Source organism: Triticum urartu, chromosome 2, assembly GCF_003073215.2.
Source record: "Triticum urartu cultivar G1812 chromosome 2, Tu2.1, whole genome shotgun sequence".
Classification (NCBI taxonomy): domain Eukaryota; kingdom Viridiplantae; phylum Streptophyta; class Magnoliopsida; order Poales; family Poaceae; genus Triticum; species Triticum urartu.
The window spans coordinates 101,331,877-101,351,684 of record NC_053023.1 but is presented as its reverse complement, the minus strand read 5'-3'; the positions used below and the strand labels follow the sequence as shown (position 1 = coordinate 101,351,684).

Sequence of the window (19,808 nt, the reverse complement as noted above, 5' to 3'; positions counted from 1 at the left end):
AACTAGTAAAAGGGTTGGACGTGCTTTGCTGCGCCGTTGGTGTTGTTAAGTTTCTTGGAAAAATAATCACTCTATTTCAACATTATGGTGTATTACATTTTTGAAAATTCAAGCCTTTAAAGTTCAATAAAATTTGTAGACAAATATATCAAAACCCATAATATCAAATCGATATTTTTAAACTCATCATGAAATGAATTTCTATACTTTTTTTAATATTGTGGATGTCGATATTTTTGCTCTGAACTTGGTCAAAGTTGGAGAAGTTTGACTTTCTACAAAACTAATACCCCTTATATTTTAGAACTGATGGAATATTTAGTTTGGCGGGTATTGGAGATGATAGAGTGTTTTTTATTTTTATGTCTAATTCGATGATTTGGTGGATCTTTCGTGGTGTGATTCTAAATTATCCACTGACCAACGTATATTTATGTAGGGAAATTTCAGTATCGGTGGTCGCATGTACTACTATATTGATGCTACAATATCACATGGTGGCGCTTTCTTTTTCTGGTGATGGGAGGGTGTACGGGATTGATATGTTTTTATAGGCCGGATGCTGCTGACTGATTTGAAAAATCATTGGCATGGTCAAAATAGTAAACCAAATCTAAAATTGATTACCTCAATCGAATGAAAAAGATTCAACAGGGAACATAATGAATTAAAACAATTTGAATGGGAGAGATTGAGCAAGTGTTGATCCGGTCAAAATCGATTGACCCAATTCTAAATTGAATTCCTCGATTAATTGTGAGGCCATAAAATTAGGAAGCATAATGTATAGTGTAAAATAATTGAATGAGCGAGCTTTGATTAATTGTTAACCCAGTCAAAATTGGATAATCCAATTTTAATTGAAGATCTCAATTGAATGTGAGCTCTTTAAAAATAAAAGTGTTATAGAGGATTTTACTATTAATTCCTGATGAAATAAAGACCTATAATCTTGAGTTCCATTTTGCTCCACAAATTTTGAACGAAGTCAATAGGTGAAACGCGGCATGTCACGGCACTTTGATTGGGATTGGTGTGTCTTTTTGGTGTGGATAATGTTTGTCGGTTACAGCGTCTCCAAACCTCAAAAGCTTTAAAGAAATGCAACAATGTACGCATCCCCATATGTGCTAGTATCACACCCATTTAAAAAACAGATTTCCCTCACTTTATATTACAAAGCAACCATCACCACAAGTATCCGAGCGAACTAATACAAACACACACCGCCGCGGCACACAACACACGCTTAAGGCAAAAAATAAAGGTGTCGGGCACTATCACACCACACCGACGACAACCAAGCAATCTAAAGATGTGCTAAGAAGGACCACTTGGAGACGACGGAGACCTCCACCATCGAGGAGGGTTGAGACGGATAATGACAAAGCAAGGACTCCAAGATGGAGCCTCCCAAAAGGGTATAACCATGGATAGCCGCCATCGTCCAATCCGCAGATCAAGTTTTCATCCGGAGCCACACGCAAGGAGTGGGAGCACCGCAACGAAGCCTCCAAGAAGAATATGACGTCCACAGACGCTGCCGCCGTCACCTGCGGCCAGTACAAGAACTGGGCAGGTGATGTACCCCGGTGCTCACACCCCTGCTCCGTCCACCACCTGCAGTCAGGCCTCCCGCGAATCCATGGATGCCCGCCCGCACCTAAGACATAGGTTCCGCCCCCGAACACCACGCATCCATCGCCAGGGCCGCCCCCAACATCCAGACACCCCCAAGACCATTCAAAGAGATCAACATTGTACCACAGGGACACCCCCGACTGACGAACCGCATCATATGTCCCGCCTTGAACATCGTCGGAGCTCCGACAACCTGCACACAACTAGGGATAGGGGAGGTGGGGGAGCGGACGCATCCGGACCGGCACACCCCTGTGCCAGTGTCAGGTGGCCTGAGTACGTCGGCGCCGCCCATCCCTCCAGCCAACCTCCCCACTAGACACACCCCTATGCCGCCTCACCTCAGCGGCAGACGCAGAACCGCACAAAGCCACCGACGTAGATCCGACCACCAGCAAGGAGGACCCCCAAGGACCACCGTGTACCACCAAGAATACTCATTGGGGAGCCCATCTGAGCTGCTGCCCTCATCCAGTCGGCGGAACTCCTAGAGCCTGACCAGCAGGCCCACCTACCACCGCCGATGCACCTCCTTCACCAACCAGTCGCGGCCACGGCAGGGACGAACACCCGCAGCTCACGCCGCCTGGGCCTAAATCAGGCCGTCCGTCGCCGTTGGAGCCCACCGAGCACCACCGCCGCTGCAGCCCTGTTGAGGCATATCTCTCTCGATGTGGTTTTGGTGATTGATGACAACGTGTTTGCGGACTAATCGTGTGCTTTGAGCATTTCAGAGATTCATCCTTGGCACGAGATGATTTCTTCTCCTCGGAGTGTCATTCAAGACGGTGTAGCTCTTTCTTTTCTCTTTCGGTGGACTAGTTGCGTAGAGGGTACCGTACAATCAAGAGGGGATCCGCCTTGGTATTGCTTGGGTGGAATCAACACGTACACATCTGCTTCTCACCCTCTGAGTCCTTCCGCTTCGATGGAGAGATCTACTCTCTGCTTGTGGGCTTTGTCTGGGTCCCAGCGGTAGTACTGTGGTACCCAGCGGTAGTACCGCTGAGGGGTCACAAGCGGCAGTACTGCCCCGCAGCGGTAGTACCGCCGGTGACTCCGCAGCAGTACTACCGCTGGGTTGCCAAGTTCCTACCGCCTCGACTCGAGGTCTCTTTTTCTCGTGTCGGGTTGTGCGGCACTAGTTGCGGCAGTAGAGGCGGTAGTACCGCCCTTACCACCGCGGTAGTACCGCTCTGGGTCCAGGTCCCTGCTTCTCTCCTTTGCGCGGTAGTACCGCTAGGTGGAACGGCAATACCGCTGGCTCAGCGGTAGTACCGCCCACCCAAGCAGTAGTACCGCTCGTTGCGGGGCTGAGTGGGGGGTAACGATTGGTTTGTTCCCCCCACTATATATAGGGGTCTTCTTCCCCAAAGTTGACCTACCTCTTCCCCCTTAAGCTCCATTAATGCTCCAAGTTCCATTTTCGCCTGATCTATCTCTCTAGCCAATCAAACTTGTTGATTTGCTCGGGAGTGGTTGAGAAGGCCCCGATCTACACTTCCACCAAGAGATTTTTGATTCCCCCACCTATCCCTAGCGGATCTTGTTACTCTTGGGTGTTTGAGCACCCTAGACGGTTGAGGTCACCACGGAGCCATAGTCCATTGTGGTGAAGCTTCGTGGTATTGTTGGGAGCCTCCGATTAAGTTGTGGAGTTTGCCCCAACCTTGTTTGTAAAGTTCCGGTCGCCGCCTTCAAGGGCACCAATAGTGGAATCACGGCATCTCGCATTGTGTGAGGGCGTGAGGAGAATACGGTGGCCCTAGTGGCTTCTTGGGGAGCATTGTGCCTCCATACCGCTCTAACGAAGACGTAATTCTCCTCAAAAGGAAGAAACTTCGGTAACACATCCTCGTCTTCACCGGATCCACTCTGGGTTATCTCTTACCTTTACTTGTGCAAGCTCTTTAGTGTTACTTCTCTTGCTTGCTTGTTTGTTTGTTTGTTGTTGCATCATATAGGTTGCTCACCTAGTTGCACATCTAGACAACCTAATTTGATGCAAAGTTCAATTTGGTAAAGAAAAGTTAAAAATTGTTAGTTGCCTATTCACCCCCTCTAGTCAATCATATCGATCCTTTCAATTGGTATCAGAGCCTCGTCTCTTTATTAAGGACTTTACCGTCCGAAGAGTATGGTTGATACCGTAGACGGTGTGGAGGAACACTCCGGTGTGAATCTGATCTCGTCTACGGGCGATGGGGGAACCTCGGTCTCTTGTGAGGAGTTCAATGTGGCCTTGGAGACATTGAAAACCTCCATGACGAACGAGGTTGAAAGCATGTTTACTAAATTCCTTGAAGGGCTTAAACTATCCACCGCACCGTTGAAAGTGGGTAATCCCACCGACAAGGTGACGGATGCTATCTCCGACAAAGGGGAAGCTAGTAGTGAAAAGGCTCCTTCCTCTAGTGGTAAGAATGGCACCGGCATCTTTTCTCATGTGGAACCACCACTTGTTTATGGTGGACCGGTTCCTTCCACTCATTTGAATCATGCCGGTCCTCCCCCTAAGATTGTGAAAAATGAGGACTTTGATTCTTGGGTTTACCGCTTTAAGCGTCATTTAAATAATGTGAACACTAATCTTTGGAGAATCATTGAAGAAGGTTTCCATCTGCATGATCCAAGCAACTTCACTCCTCGAGAAGCCGCAGATAATCAATTCAATGAGAATGCTCTCTTCATCATTCAAGATGCAATTCCACCCAAAGATCTACCTCATCTTCGGCCCTTAGCCTTGGCCAAAGACGCATGGCTTTGTGTTGTCTCACTCTACCGAGGAAGCGCAAGCATTCAACACTCCAACTATGAAGTGGTGCAAGATGAAGCCGATGAGTTTGCAATGAAAGAAGATGAAGAACCTCGTGAGCTTTATCGGAGAGTAACCAAACTCGCGGTCTCACTCCGAGATCACGGGAGCAAGGACACGGATGACAATTGGATCAAGCGCAAATTCCTCAAGGCAATGATGCCTTACCACAAGGCCATGTCCTCCGTCATTCGTCAAAGGCCGGACTTCCACACTTTGACCTCAAGCGAAGTGTTGGATGAGTTTGTGGCCATGAACATCTTGGACAAGACTGCCGACAATGCGGTGCTCCGTTCTCAAAGGAAAAGAAGCCCAACCTTGCTTTGAAGGCCAAGGTCTGCGTTGAAGAAGAAGAAGAGGAGAGCAACCCCGAAGATACAAAGTATGCATATCATGAACACATGGCACTTGCTTCAAGGCAATTTTGGAGCAAGAAGAACTCAAGGCCAAACTTTAACAAAAACAACTCAAGTGGCACGAAGATCAAGCAACGTGTAAGGACTTGCTACAATTGTGGCAATGTGAGTCATTTTGTTGCGGAGTGCCCGTATGGGAAGAGGGAAGACAATGGTGGCAAGCTCATCCGAAAGGACAAAGCCAAGTCGTTGGTGGAGCAAGCTCATCAACAAGAGCAACTTCACCAAGAAGACTCCTCCCAAGGCATTGGTGGTACAAGAAGAGTACAATGAGGATGATGACGATGATGAAGATGGTGAGTCGGTTGCCATGGCCTCAGTTGCCATTGCGATGACTCCACGGGTGTCTCTCTTCGACTCACCCAATGAGAGCATCACCGCCAAGTGCCTCATGGCAAAATCCACCAACAAGGTAACCCCCAACATCAAAACTACCATCATTAATCATCCTTCTTTGACGGATAGCATTGATGAACATGAGAGAGCTAATGTGGAGGTGAATGAGTTTGAAGCCTTTATGGGCAAACTTAAGGGTAAATCCAAGAAGCACTTTGTTGTTCTCTTGGAACAACTTGGTGAAGCCAATGACATGATCAAGGCTCACGAAGATACCATCTCTAAGATGGAAGGGCATAGTCGTGACTATGCCGATGAGATTTTGGATCTTTCCAATGCTCTTGAGGAAGAGCGTGGTCTTCATTTGGCTCTTGAGGAGTCACACAACGTTGATCATGCTAAGTTAAAGAAAGATTTTGATCATGTTCTCATTGTTTCTCGTGTGCTAAACTCTGAGAAGGCCGAACTTGAGGTTGATCTTGCTAGACTCAAAGGGGAGTTTGATCTACTTGACAAGGCTCACAAGGTCTTGAAGGGTGCTCATGCTAGCCTCAAAGAGTCTCATGATCAACTTCAAGTAAAGCTAACCAAGGAAAAAGCCACTTTTCCTCGTATGATGTTAATTGATAATGCAAATGCTACTAACCCATGTTGTGAGCATGTGCATCTTGTTGAGGAGAATGCTAAGCTAAAGGTGCAACTTGAGAAAGGTCTTGCGACTTGCATACAAGGCAAGAAGAACCTCAGCGACCTCTTGACCAACCAAAAGGGAGTTGTGGCCAAGGAAGGGATTGGGTACGTGCCCGAGTCCAAGAACAAGAAGAAGAATGAAAAGACCAAATGACATCCTCCTCTCATGCAAACCTTTGTGAAGGAGGGAGAGAGTGCTTCCAAGGAGAAGAAGAACAATGCAAAGGGTGGCGGTGTCAAAAAGTGCAATGCCACCCCTTCCATCAAAGTCGACTACTTTAATCCTTCTTATGTGTTATGTCGTGCTAGTGATGGGCATGTCTATGCCAAATTTGTTGGTTCTCCTCATGAGTAAATTGAATGTTCTATTTGGGTTCCAAAGACCCTTGTTACTAACATCAAAGGACCCATTACAAAATTGGTACCTAAAACCAAGCATTGATCTCTTGTAGGTCTTTGCTTCTGGTGGGGGATCATGGTTGCTCGATAGCGGAGCTACAAATCATATGACCGGAAGCAAGGACTTGGTGGTGGACGTGCACAAGATTCCATCTATGCCCACCAATGTCGAGTGGGGTGACGCCTCATCTTCTAAGGTATTGGGACTTGGCAAGGTAGTCATCTCACATGATCTCACGATCGAGAAGGTCATGCTTGTTGAGTCCCTTGCGTACGATTTACTTTCCGTTCGTCAACTTGCAATCATGGGCTTTGCCACTTTATTTGATATTGATACCGTGGCCCTCTTGTGGAGCAAGACTCTTAAAGTAGCCTTTGTTGGGCATGTCGAGAATGGTCTATATGTGATTAACTTTTCGGAGCGACCCACTAAGACCGCGACATGCCTAATGGCTAAGGTTGATGTGGGATGGCTTTGGCATCGCCGTTTAGCCCATGTCAATATGAGATCTTTGCAAAGTCTTCTCAAGGGGGACCATGTCCGTGGACTAACGAATGTTAGTTTTGCTAAAGATCGTGCTTACAGTGCTTGTATCGAAGGAAAACTACATGAGAAGGCTCACCCCCCACGACTATCATTTACTCAAAGAGGCCTTTGGAGCTCCTTCACTTGGATCTCTTTGGGCCTCCATCCTTTGATAGTCTTGGGGGTAGGAAGTATTGCTTGGTGATTGTGGATGACTACTCAAGATACACTTGGGTGTATTTCTTCAAGAGGAAGAGCGAGACCCAACAAACCGTCATTGACTTTGCAAATGAAGCACAACGTCAACACAATGCAAAGATCTTGATAATAAGAAGTGACAACGGCACCGAGTTCAAGAACTACACCTTGGATGAGTTTCTTAGTGACGAGGGGATCAAGCATCAATATTCCGCATGTTACACCCCTCAACAAAACGGTGTTGCGGAGAGGAAGAACCGGACGTTGATGGATGCGGCAAGGACCATGATGGCGGAGTTCAAGTCTCCATACAACTTTTGGGCCGAAGCCATCAACACCGCGTGTCATGCGTCCAATCGGCTCTACCTCCGCAAGGGCTTGAACAAGACTCCATATGAGATACTCACCGGTAACAAGCCCAACCTTAAGTACTTTCGGGTGTTCGGGTGTAAGCGTTTCATTCTCAAGAAAGATGTTCGGTTGTCTAAATTTGAGGCTAGAGCCTATGAGGGCATATTTGTTGGTTATGCTACAAACTCTCATGCTTACCGTGTCCTCAATAAATCCACGGGACATATTGAGGAGACGTGTAACGTGGAGTTTGATGAGAATAACGGCTCCCAAGTGGAGCAAAGTGGCACTTGTGATGTAGGTGATGAAATTCCTCCTCAAGCCATAAGAAGAATGGGTGTTGGTTTTATCCTACCCATTAAGGAACCCCTTGTAGCCAAAGGAGAAGGACAATGATCCACTCAAGTGGAGCCATCACAAACCCAAGGCCCACACACTTCTGAGGAACAACGTGAAGGCCCTCATCCTCAAGAACAAGACCAAGGGCAAGATCATGCTCAAGACGGTGTTATCACACCAAGTGATGCCCAAGGTCAAGTTCCCTCCTCCGAGCAAGTTCAAGATCAAGTCCCAGGTGATCAAGAACAAGCTCAAGACGACGCTCAAGATGATCAAGTGACCACTCCTCGTCTCACCCCCGAGGAGGAATTGGAGCATCGTGCCGCCAAGGTTGCTTCCAAGCTCTCCACCAAGGATCATCTCGTGACAAATGTGCTTGGAAGCTTAAGAAAGGGGGTAAGCACTCGTAGACAATTAGCAAACTATTGTGAACATCGCACGTTTGTCTCTTGTGTCGAACCCCAAAAGGTCTATGAGGCGCTCAAAGATCTGGATTGGCTCAATGCCATGCATGAAGAACTCAACAACTTCGAGCGCAACAAAGTGTGGAGATTGGTGCCAAGACCGACGGGGAACCACAATGTCATTGGAACCAAGTGGATATTTAAGAATAAGTAAGATGCCCATGGGATTATCATTCGCAACAAGGCTCGCTTGGTAGCACAAGGCTACTCCCAAGTCGAGGGTATCGACTATGGTGAAACCTTTGCTCCCGTTGCTCGTCTTGAATCCATTTGCATGTTGATTGCATATGCTTATCATCATAACTTTAAGTTGCAACAAATGGATGTGAAGAGTGCTTTTCTTAATGGTCCTATTAATGAATTGGTTTATGTCAAGCAACCCCCCGGGTTAGAGGACCCCTACTTTCCCGATCATGTGTATCAACTCGATAAGGCACTCTATGGCCTTAAACAAGCCCCACGTGCGTGGTATGACCACCTTACCGAGTTGTTACAAGACCATGCTTTTGAAGTTGGGCTAATCGACCCCACTCTTTTTACTAAGAAGGTCAAAGGGGAGTTGTTTGTATGCCAATTATATGTTGATGATATTATCTTTGGTTCCCCTAACAAAGCTTTCAATGAGGAATTTGCCGCTCTCATGACCTCAAAGTTCGAGATGTCTTCCATGGGAGAGTTGAAGTTCTTTCTAGTGTTCGAAGTGAAGCAAAGAAGAGAAGGAACCTTCATCAACCAAGCCAAATACACTCCAGACATGCTCAAGAGATTCAAGCTAAGTGATGTCAAGCCGGCTTCCACTCCAATGCCCACCAAGTGCCAACTTGACATAGATCCCAATGGTAAAGCGGTGGATCAAAAGGTATATCGCTCCATGATTGGATCCTTGCTTTACCTTTGTGCATCTAGACCGGATATCTTGTTGAGTGTGGGAATTTGTGCACGGTTTCAAGCCGCACCTAAGGAAAGTCACTATGTGGCGGTCAAACGAATCTTTCGATATTTGGCTCATACCCCAAACTTTGGCTTATGGTACCCAAGCGGAGCAAACTTCAAACTTGTAGGGTATTCGGATTCCGATTGGGTGGGAGACAAAGTGGATAGGAAGTCCACTTCCGGAGGGTGCCAATTCCTTGGTTGCTCTTTGGTAAGTTGGTCTTCCAAAAAGCAAAGTTGTGTGTCTCTCTCGTCCACCGAAGCGGAGTATGTAGCGGCCGGTAGTTTTTGTGCACAACTCTTATGGATGAGGCAAACTTTAAAGGATTACGGTGTCATTTGTGACAAAGTGCCTCTTTGGTGTGACAATGAAAGTGCCATCAAGATCTCTCTCAACCCGGTGCAACACTTCAAGACGAAGTGTATTGAGATTCAGTATCACTTCATCCAGGATCACATTAGGCGAGGAGAGATCGAGCTCAACTATGTCAACACTCATGATAACCTTGCAGATATTTTCACGAAGCCCTTGGATGAAGCAAGATTTCGTGAGTTAAGGCATGAGCTAAATATCATTGATTCGAGCAATGTGACTTGAACCCTTGCACACCCCACCACACTCAATTTGTTGTCTAGTTTAGATGTAGGCATGGACATAGGGGGGGTGTTGTTCTCTCAATGAACTCTTCCTCCCCCCTTTATGCATAAATTGATCAAGTCTTTCACATTAGCCATCGTTGATGGTACTTGTGCTTCAAGGACGAGTTTTGGTCATGGGCCCAAGGTTAAAATCTTCGCAGCGCCATACCTCTTGACTCAAACATAGGTGGCCTCGGCCACCACCCTCTCTTGAAGAGGTGTGTCTTGGCCTCTTGCTGGTGTGTTCTCTCTTCTTCTTGCCTTTTGTTCTCTTTTTTTCTCTCGAGCTAAGCCGTGTTGTTTAGTTGCCGAGGCGTGCTGGGCGGTACTACCGCTGGTGGTGCAAGGTACTACCGCTTATAAGCGGTACTACCACCCCCAGCGCGGTACTACCGCTGCGGGACGGGACCAGGGGGTTATATCGGGGCAGGGGGAGGTTTCTTCTCCCCCATACCCATTCGCTCCGCCCCCTCATTCCTCTTCCTCTCTCCAGCCACGCATCACCGCGGGAGGGCTCCGGCGGATCTTCATCTCCGGGGCGTCCCTCTCCATTTCCTTCGGTGGAGACGATCCCCACCCCGTTCTCTTGCCATGGATGCCGGTATTGCCCCCGTTCCTTCTCTCCTTTTGTCTCGTTTTCAGATCTTGCGTCTTAGGGGCAATGGTGGTTGCATCTCTAGATTTTTGGCTAAATCTAGGCTTGAGTAGGTTGGAGAAGGCAACTAGACTTTCTAGATTAGAGTTTGGTAGGAATATTTTTGAATTTGGCAGGCCGGTAGTGCCGGATCTGACCACGGTAGTAGGGAACTGCTGTTTCCCCGCCTCGAGCGGCACTACCGCTCTCTTTGAAGCGGTACTACCGCTTGGGCGGTACTGCCGCGTGCATGACGCGGTACTACCGCCGCCTGCCAAGTTCCATCATGTTCCTGCCATACATTGATCCTTTTTGATGTGTTTGTTGGCTTATGCTCATTCTTTCTGGTTGTTTTGCGTGTTCTTATGTTTGGTTCTAGGTGATGATCATCCTGAGCAGCAGGTCCGCCGTGTCAACCCCGGGCGTGCAACGTCAAAGCGCTACCGCACCTCTGAGCCAGCAGGTGGTTCCTCTAGTACTCAACCGCCACCAGCAGGCGCATCCGCAAGTGCTCCACCACCACCTTAGCAATCGAAGAGATCCGCCAACAAGCCAAAGGGAAAGACTGTGACTGAGATGACTGCCAAGGAGTTTTGGGAAAAGCGTCGCCGCAACCCCTATGAAGCAGACCAAGATCCCACTTTGGTCAACCGCCCGTTCTGGAACCGCTTTCAGTTTGCCATGTATTTTGATGTGATCAAGGCCAAGAAAAATCTCTTTGTTGATGTTCGCTCCATCGACACAGATGCCATGGAGAAGGACCCTGAGTACTTTGGCGAAGCCCTTCAGTTGTGTTCTCAGCTGAATATTCTCAGGATCATGCAGTTCAACAAGAATTTCGATGCAGATTTGTTGGCTCAATTCTTTGCTACCGTTCATCTTGGAACTGATGCCAACAGGACTCTGACTTGGATGACCAATGGCAAGTTGCTTTCCGTCAAGTGGAAGGCCTTCATGGAGTTACTTGATGTGGAAGATCAAGTGCTTGAGACTCCAGTAGGCTTCCGCCCTCACCGCAATGCTACATCCACTCACAAGCAAGCCCTTTGGCCCTACTGCACTGTGAAGGTTCACCCAGTGACTAAGAAGGAAACCTATGAGCTGTCTACGTATCTGGACATTCTTCATCGTGTCTTCCATGAGACTCTCTTCCCTCGCATCGGGAATCTGGATATGGTCCACTCCTATCTCGTGGACATGCTTCTTTTCTGCCAGCATGAGAAGGAAGAAAACACTGGAGAGAGCCTGGACATTTCTCATGTTATGTGGTCTGAACTTCTCTCCGCCGTTTCTGAGCGCAAGTGCCCAATATATGGTCCATTCATCATGAGGCTCATTGAGAAGGCCTGGGCTCGTGTCTATCCCAGAGTGCTGTTGGAAACTGGAGACTTGGTTTCTCATGAGATCAAGTGTCTGAGGAAGGACAATTGGGGCACCCCAGCTCCTAAACCTGGGGGTCCATCTACTACTGATGCTGCCATGGAGCCTGAGGGTGAGGCTGCAACTGATGATCACGAGGACTTTGGGCCCGCTAGTGCAGAACCTTCTTGGGCAAAGAAGCTTAAACGCAAGATGAAGAAGCTTTTCTGCATGGAGTCTCATGGTCAGTACATGACTCATGTGGCTGAGAAGCAGGCCAGGGTGCGCCACAAGGAGCTCATGCGTCACCTGGGTGCGACCGTTGCAAGCGGTTCTGAGGGACAGATCACTGAAGAGGAGGAATGGATTCACCAGCATTGCCCTTGGACTGATTCAGACGCCGAGCAGTTTCTGACCAACGACGGAGATGCAGATGATCACGCTAAGATGTGATGTTCGAGATCCTCAGCTTGCCATCACCTGGAGCCGTAGCAACGCTCTTTGCCCTTTTGGTGTCTTGATGCCAAAGGGGGAGAGAGTTTAGGGATTTGTGTTGTTGCTGTGTTGTGAGTGTGTCTTTGTGTCTTGTGTTTTCTCGTGTGTTTTCTAGTTGTCCTTGCTTGGTTTGGTTTGATGCCAGTGAGACCTAAGTTCTAGACATATGGTGTGAGACATATGCTTCCTATCGCTACCTTATTACTTATGTCTATTCAGTACTGTAGTATCTTATGAGTTGCATGCTTATCCTATTTTATACCCTTCTCTCATATATCCTATGCTTAGAATTGTTGGACTATAAAATATAGGGGGAGTGTTGATCCGAATGTGTGTGTCTTGCATTCCAAAGGCTCCACTAACTAGGTGCACACATTCAGGGGGAGCCCGTCTATATTTTGTAGTTCTAAGTATCCTTACTTTCGTATCTTTTCATTTTGCAAATCCCCAGTTGTCATCAATCCACCAAAAAGGGGGAGATTGTTGAGGTATATCTCTCTTGATGTGGTTTTGGTGATTGATGACAACGTGTTTGCGGACTAATCGTGTGCTTTGAGCATTTCAGAGATTCATCCTTGGCACGAGACGATTTCTTCTCCTCGGAGTGTCATTCAAGACGGTGTAGCTCTTTCGTTTCTCTTTCGGTGGACTAGTTGCGTAGAGGGCACCGTACTATCAAGAGGGGGTCCGCCTTGGTATTGCTTGGGTGGAATCAACACGTACACATCTGCCTCTCACCCTCAAAGCCCTTCCGCTTCGATGGAGAGACCTGCTCTCTGCTTGTGGGCTTTGTCTGGGTCCCAGCGGTAGTACCGTGGTACCCGGCGGTAGTACCGCTGAGGGGTCACAAGCGGCAGTACCGCCCCGCAACGGTAGTACCGCCGGTGACTCCGCAGCAGTACTACCGCTGGGTTGCCAGGTTCCTACCGCCTCGACTCGAGGGCTCTTTTCTCGTGTCGGGTTGTGCGGCACTAGTTGCGGCAGTAGAGGCGGTAGTACCGCTTCTCAGCGGTAGTACCGCCCTTACCACCGTGGTAGTACCGCTCTGGGTCCAGGTCCCTGCTTCTCTCCTTTGCGCGGTAGTACCGCTAGGTGGAACGGCAGTACTGCTGACTCAGCGGTAGTACCGCCCACCCAAGCGGTAGTACCGCTCGTTGCGGGGCTGAGTGGGGGGTAACGGTTGGTTTGTTCCCCCCACTATATATAGGGGTCTTCTTCCCCAAAGTTGACCTACCTCTTCCCCCTTAAGCTCCATTAATGCTCCAAGCTCCATTTTCGCCCGATCTATCTCTCTAGCCAATCAAACTTGTTGATTTGCTCGGGAGTGGTTGAGAAGGCCCTGATCTACACTTTCACCAAGAGATTTTTTTATTCCCCCACCTATCCCTAGCGGATCTTGTTACTCTTGGGTGTTTGAGCACCCTAAACGGTTGAGGTCACCACGGAGCCATAGTCCATTGTGGTGAAGCTTCGTGGTATTGTTGGGAGCCTCCGATTAAGTTGTGGAATTTGCCCCAACCTTGTTTGTAAAGGTCCGTTCGCCGCCTTCAAGGGCACCAATAGTGGAATCACGGCATCTCGCATTGTTTGAGGGCGTGAGGAGAATACGGTGGCCATAGTGGCTTCTTGGGAGCATTGTGCCTCCACACCGTTCTAACGGAGATGTACTTCCCCTCAAAAGGAAGGAACTTCGGTAACACATCCTCGTCTTCACTGGATCCACTCTTGGTTATCTCTTACCTTTACTTGTGCAAACTCTTTAGTGTTACTTCTCTTGCTTGCTTGGTTGTTTGTTGTTGTTGCATCATATAGGTTGCTCACCTAGTTACACATCTAGACAACCTACTTTGATGCAAAGTTCAATTTGGTAAATAAAAGTTAAAAATTGTTAGTTGCCTATTCACCCCCCCCCCTCTAGTCAACCATATCGATCCTTTCAAGCCCCTTCAAGGTGCCGCCCACAATCCGCCAGTCCGCTACCGGCGGCTGCTGTTGCTGCGCCCCGAGCAAACCCCAAGCCACCGCCTGACCTGGAGGCCCGCGCCCGCCAGACAGAGCGGGGGAAGAAGAGCACGCCGCCGCCGCCAGCACTGCCGGGCTTTGCCTGCTAGTACGTCGAGGCGGCGGCAAGGGGAGGGAGGCGCGTGGAGGGGGCTCGCGGCGGCGCTAGGGAGGGGAGGGGGGCCTAACAATGTCACACCCTTTCTTGCAGATATGGATGCATAAATTCAACTCCAGGGGCTAGTCCTAATTTCCTAGCTAATAAGATCATATGATTCATATCTCTTATTTGAATGACTTTGATTGGCTGCTCCTAAAAATGCATATAACAACCACGACAATAACACCTTACAAAGTTTCTAAGGAAACCATAGAAAGATGCACATAAAAAGGACCTCATTTAAGTGCCATGTACAACATGAAACAAACATTGGCTCATGCTTCTTATTATTCCTTTTCCAGAGAGAAACATCTGATGATCCACCAAAGAAGGTGGTCATGAGTAGGGACAAGCGTACACATTACAAGGCTTGTAAGCTCGCCTTGGGAGTAATTGGAACAAGGCTTTCCGTGTATAAAAGTATGTCGAACCAACAAAAGTTTTCCCATGCATGCCCCATGGTGTCTTCGGTATGTCCAATGAACCTTAAGTCATCGATATCCAATGTGTCTTCTTCTTTTATGCCGTGAGCTTCCAAGTAATAACGGAAGAGACTATTGCCTCTTCTTAAAAGAAACCCACCATGGCTTAGCGAGGCTATTGGATAGCACGGCTCTGAGAAATTGATTATGCAATGACACTTCCATTGTGGATCTAGGATATCTCTTGTCATCCATATCAAGACTTTCCTCCGCACCTTCAAAAAGATGGTAGCGCATAATTCCCCATCGAGCTCATGGACAATAATATCTTCATCTTCAACTTGAGTGTACATATTAGGAAGCAATGGAGTAAAACCAAATGTTTCGTCCCAAGGCTGAAACGGAGTAGCACCCGCGTGGAGCAGCTGTGGATTTTTCTATCAATGAAATAGAATAGACACCCCTTGCAGTGTATGGCAGTCTGAGGACACGAGATAAGGGCGGGTGGATCAGTCAAGGTTTCCCTCCAAGATCTATCTTGGCCATCATTAATGCTGAACACTTCCATTCCCATCGCAATGTGATGGCAATCAATGGAATAGTAGAAAGAGCGCACAACCTTATATCTGCCCGTGGAAGCATCAAGGCCAAATCCAATTGGAAGGCAGGTTGAATGTTGCAACATGTTGCGGTGGCTCTTAGGCAGCTCGACGACATCTCTCATGGCAGGGTTAAAGATGTAGGTGTTGGTGTCGGTGGGTAGCAGCACCAAGCCATCGCAGTGTGCCATTTGGGACACCAACCCAAACTCGCCTGCCTGGAAGTGCTTCCCGTAAAGGAGTGTTGCAATTGCACTACTGCTCATTCTGTCATCTTGTTGTTGTTGTTGTTGTTGTTGTTATTGTTGTTGTTGTTGTTGTAAAGAGCAGTGGTAGAGGCGGATGTTGGTGGAGACAATGTTGGAAGGATCCGGTTTCAGATAAATCTGGGGGATGATAAGGAAGGATAATGGGTTGTGATGTTTCTGTTTGGAGTAACGGAGGTGCGCACGAACAAAAACAGGATCCGAGATGATGCTGCGCCAAGCCTTGCTGACCAACTTGAACCTCACCAGTGATTCCACGGGAAGCCTGATTAAGATCTCCCACACTATCTCGTCCAGCAAGTCCTCGTAGGAAAATGTAGTCTGCCGCTTCATCGTCCTTGGCTTTCTCTGTGGCACCTTTTTCTTTCTCGCGTCATTAACCGCCATCTTGAAGGCAGAAAGAAATTAAGCTTTACTTGATCTGTATATATACGCAATGCACGGGGCTGGATATTTATATGTAGCTCTCCCTGATCTGTTTGGGATCCTCCTCGGACACGGTCTCCGTCTTCGTATAGGGACGCACCCGATTTTGTAAATCAAACGGGGAAAAACAACAGAGGACCCGATTTTGTATGAGAAAGGAATCCGTGAGATCTGAGACATCGAATTGACTAACTCAGATCTGGTCAAAGGCAGCTTCTCTCGGAGAAAAATATGTAGGGGAAAAAGTACAAGAACTTTTTTGGTGTACTACGTAGCAGAAATTACCCTGAATTCTCCTTCCGTTGACGTTGGTGTCCCCGCCATGGCTGCTGCTGGGGGAAGGATTTGCGCGACGCATGCATTGGAGTGACGCGACTTGGCTCGGGCGCGGCTATACCTCACAGCCTTCCGACTCTGAAGTCGTCCGAGCTGCTGGGCCGGCCAAGTGCACGACCGAGGGAACTCTGGCAGATGGACCGGCCCAGGCGTACGCGAGGCCACAACCTCGTGTTTTTCTGGGTTTTTTTCATGTGTTTTGTTTTTGCTTTTCTCTTTATTTTTAAATTTGTTTACACTTTCAAATATTCTACTAATTATATACTATATTAAAAAAACCTACATAAAACATTAGAAAATATTAACGAAGCATTTTAAACATGTTAAATGTATATAGAGAAAATGTAAGTCTTATAGAGATTACAATATGGACTACATACGGAGCAAAATGAGTCAATCTACACTCTAAGCTATATCTATATATATCTGTATGTAGTTTATATTGAAATCTCTAGAAATATTTATATTTAGGAACGAAGTAGCCAACATGTTGTGCTATCACCAATTCTCTCTATTATAGCTAAAGTATCGTCAATCTTATTTTGATTTCTATTCATTTTCAGCAGAGTGAGGTACCAACACTGCTAATAACATTGTCTCCTACACTAAGTAAGTGCTGAACATTGCCATGTAGGCATCGAGCCATAAAGCATAACAACTTTTTAGAGGACTCCTATCCATTACTACTAAACTGCAAAAACATCTGATATTTAGATATAGGGGAATATGCTTTAACATTTTTTTAAATTAAATGTATATGAACACGTTTTAGTGTGTTTGTTCACTCATTTAATTCATATGCAGTTCATGTTGAAATATCCGAAAACAATTGTATTTGTTAACGGAGGGGATATAAAGGTTCATCAGAAGTACAAAAAACCAGAAACATGATAAAGAAATACATTAAGATCTCTGAACCACCATCGAAACTGCCATCGTTAGAATGAGCTATTGACACTGTCGCCGCTTCTATATCAGAGCCGACTTGACCTTGTCGATGACAGTCGAAAAGTCATTGTGTACATGTCCCTAAGGACCATCGCCCCAGAGCTATACTCGTCGCCATAGAACCCTTAAATTGATCCGAGAAACATGACATCAAATTTCACCGTGGGAATGTACGGTTGGAAACCCTAACTTTACTGCCTCGAAGAGCCGGCAGGAAGATACATCAAAGCTGTGTCTAATCAGTACCAACAGACAAAATTGAGGAGGATAGGAGTACGGAAGACCGACTCGACAATGAAGCGCCGCCATCAGCCCGATCGCCATGTAGAGGAGAGGCGGATCCACCAGCTCGCTTGTGGAGATCGCACAGAGAAAACATTTTCTTTCCGTATTGTTGTCAAGAAATTCGAGTGCAAAACCAACCCTACCGACACTACAATCCAGAGATCCGCCTGTCTAATTAGTAACTACTACTACATCCATTCTGCAGGGTTCTACTATATTGCTGCCAAACTGTAAAGGGACCAATGATCGTAGCCTCATAACACAGATCTGGCTCTTTCATCAAACTCTGAACTTTGTTTTAATTACTCAATGAACCAGATCAATTATGGCCCATGGTCTAAAAGTATTTTGGAAGTGCCAGCTTTTGGTCCTCGTGAATCTCGTGCCCGTATGGTCGAGTCGGGATCCTGCATGCGCTGCAGCGCTCGTTCTGAACTTCTGATCCCGCATAGGATTAATTAGGTGTTGCCGTATGAACATTAGTCCAAACAAATCTTTTTATACTACTTTAGGATCGCACATTTCGGTCGGTGCCCTGCCCAATTCGCCATGTCGTTACGGTCCTAATATATGCGATTGTAGTCCTCACCCTGTGCTTATAAACGCAATTAGTGCACATACGGGGAGCATCAGACTGTCTGAGTGCAAGCATGAGACTCCATTGCTGTTCTCTCGCCGTCCTCCTGCTCCCTCTCCTTCTCGCCTCAGCCACCGATTTCGATTTCTTCTACCATGTCCAGCAGGTAAACTAACTAATCATTTATGAACTTTTGATTGCTCTATCGTGTGTGTGTGTCTGAACTGTGGCTGACCGTTCCTGAATGCAGTGGCCCGGCTCGTTCTGCGACACGACGGGCGGCTGCTGCTTCCCGGGCAACGTGAAGCCGGCGGCGGACTTCGGCATCCACGGCCTGTGGCCCAACTACGCCGCGTGCCGCCCCGCCGGCGATACCAACAGGACCAGGTGCTGGCCGGACTTCTGCAACGCCGGCGACACCTTCAACCCGTCGCTGGTGCGTATAAATAACCGCATGCCACTCTTCATCTCCAGAAGTTCCCTCTGTAATCTGTCGGCGAATGCGTTGCAGATCAGCGACCTGAGGAGCGACATGGACCGGAACTGGGGGACGCTGTCGTGCAGGAGCAACGACAGCACGGCCTTCTGGAGCCACGAGTGGAGCAGGCACGGCACCTGCTCCAACATGGACCAGCACGCCTACTTCCTCGCGGCGCTCCGGTACAAGGCCCGCTTCAACCTCACCCGCATCCTCCTCGACGCCGGGATCGCGCCGTCGGAGGAGAGGACGTACTGCGTGGGCAGCATCCGGGACGCCATCGGGGAGGCGACGGGGTCGGCGCCTGGCATCGAGTGCAACCGGAACGCGCGCAACGAGACGCAGCTGTACCAGGTGTACCAGTGCGTCGACCTCGCCGGCACCGGCCCCGTCCCCTGCCCGGCGGTGCCGATGCAGAGCCGCTGCACCGACCAGGTCAAGTTCCCCGCGTTCTAGCTGGAGCCCAGGGCATGTGACGCGGTAACCTTTCAATGCCGGCCGGCCGGCCGGCGCTGCACAATGTTTGACGGGGCGAACGGCAGCGCGCGGTCGTTTTCACTGTAGTTTTACTAAGTCTCAGTTGATGCTATATCACCAGATCTTGCATTGAGATCTGTGTAATTTTTTCGACTGAGACATAGCTACGCTCTTTCACTATTTTGTCTTTCGCTTAGATTCCAAAAGCTCGCTATACATTGTTCCCGTTCATTCGCGGTAACAGGTAATTAAGTATTTTTTTGATAAGGGATGAATTTTATATTGATTTAATATGAAGCATTAAGAGGACGCACCTACTACATACTCCCTCGTTTTTAAATAGAGAAAAGTATACTTTTGAGTTAATCACATCGGTGGTGCTTGAACTTGGCGTAAACGGTCACTTTGATGCTAGAACTTACGGCATACATCGAACTCGTGTAACAACTTGGCTCGTGCGTGCAACACGGACCCCGGCTTCGCACACGCCGAATTCAGTACAAGGATTTGGATCCCGAGCAGACATTTTTTCTCGCGGGGCATCGAAAACGAAATACTGTAAAAATTTCGTACGAAATTTGAATTTCAAATTTGGATT

The 19,808-nt window shown here is 47.8% G+C and overlaps 1 protein-coding gene across 1 annotated transcript; it reads left to right on the top strand.

Moving 5' to 3' along the window:
- The first annotated feature begins 18,197 nt into the window (after positions 1-18,197).
- On the top strand, positions 18,198-19,537 carry LOC125541197 (ribonuclease 1-like). Its single transcript, XM_048704665.1, has 3 exons — positions 18,198-18,421; positions 18,506-18,691; positions 18,767-19,537. Exons 1-3 carry the CDS (start codon positions 18,329-18,331, stop codon positions 19,187-19,189), a joined length of 702 nt encoding a protein of 233 aa, XP_048560622.1. The 5' UTR covers positions 18,198-18,328; the 3' UTR covers positions 19,190-19,537.
- The last annotated feature ends 271 nt before the right edge of the window (positions 19,538-19,808 follow it).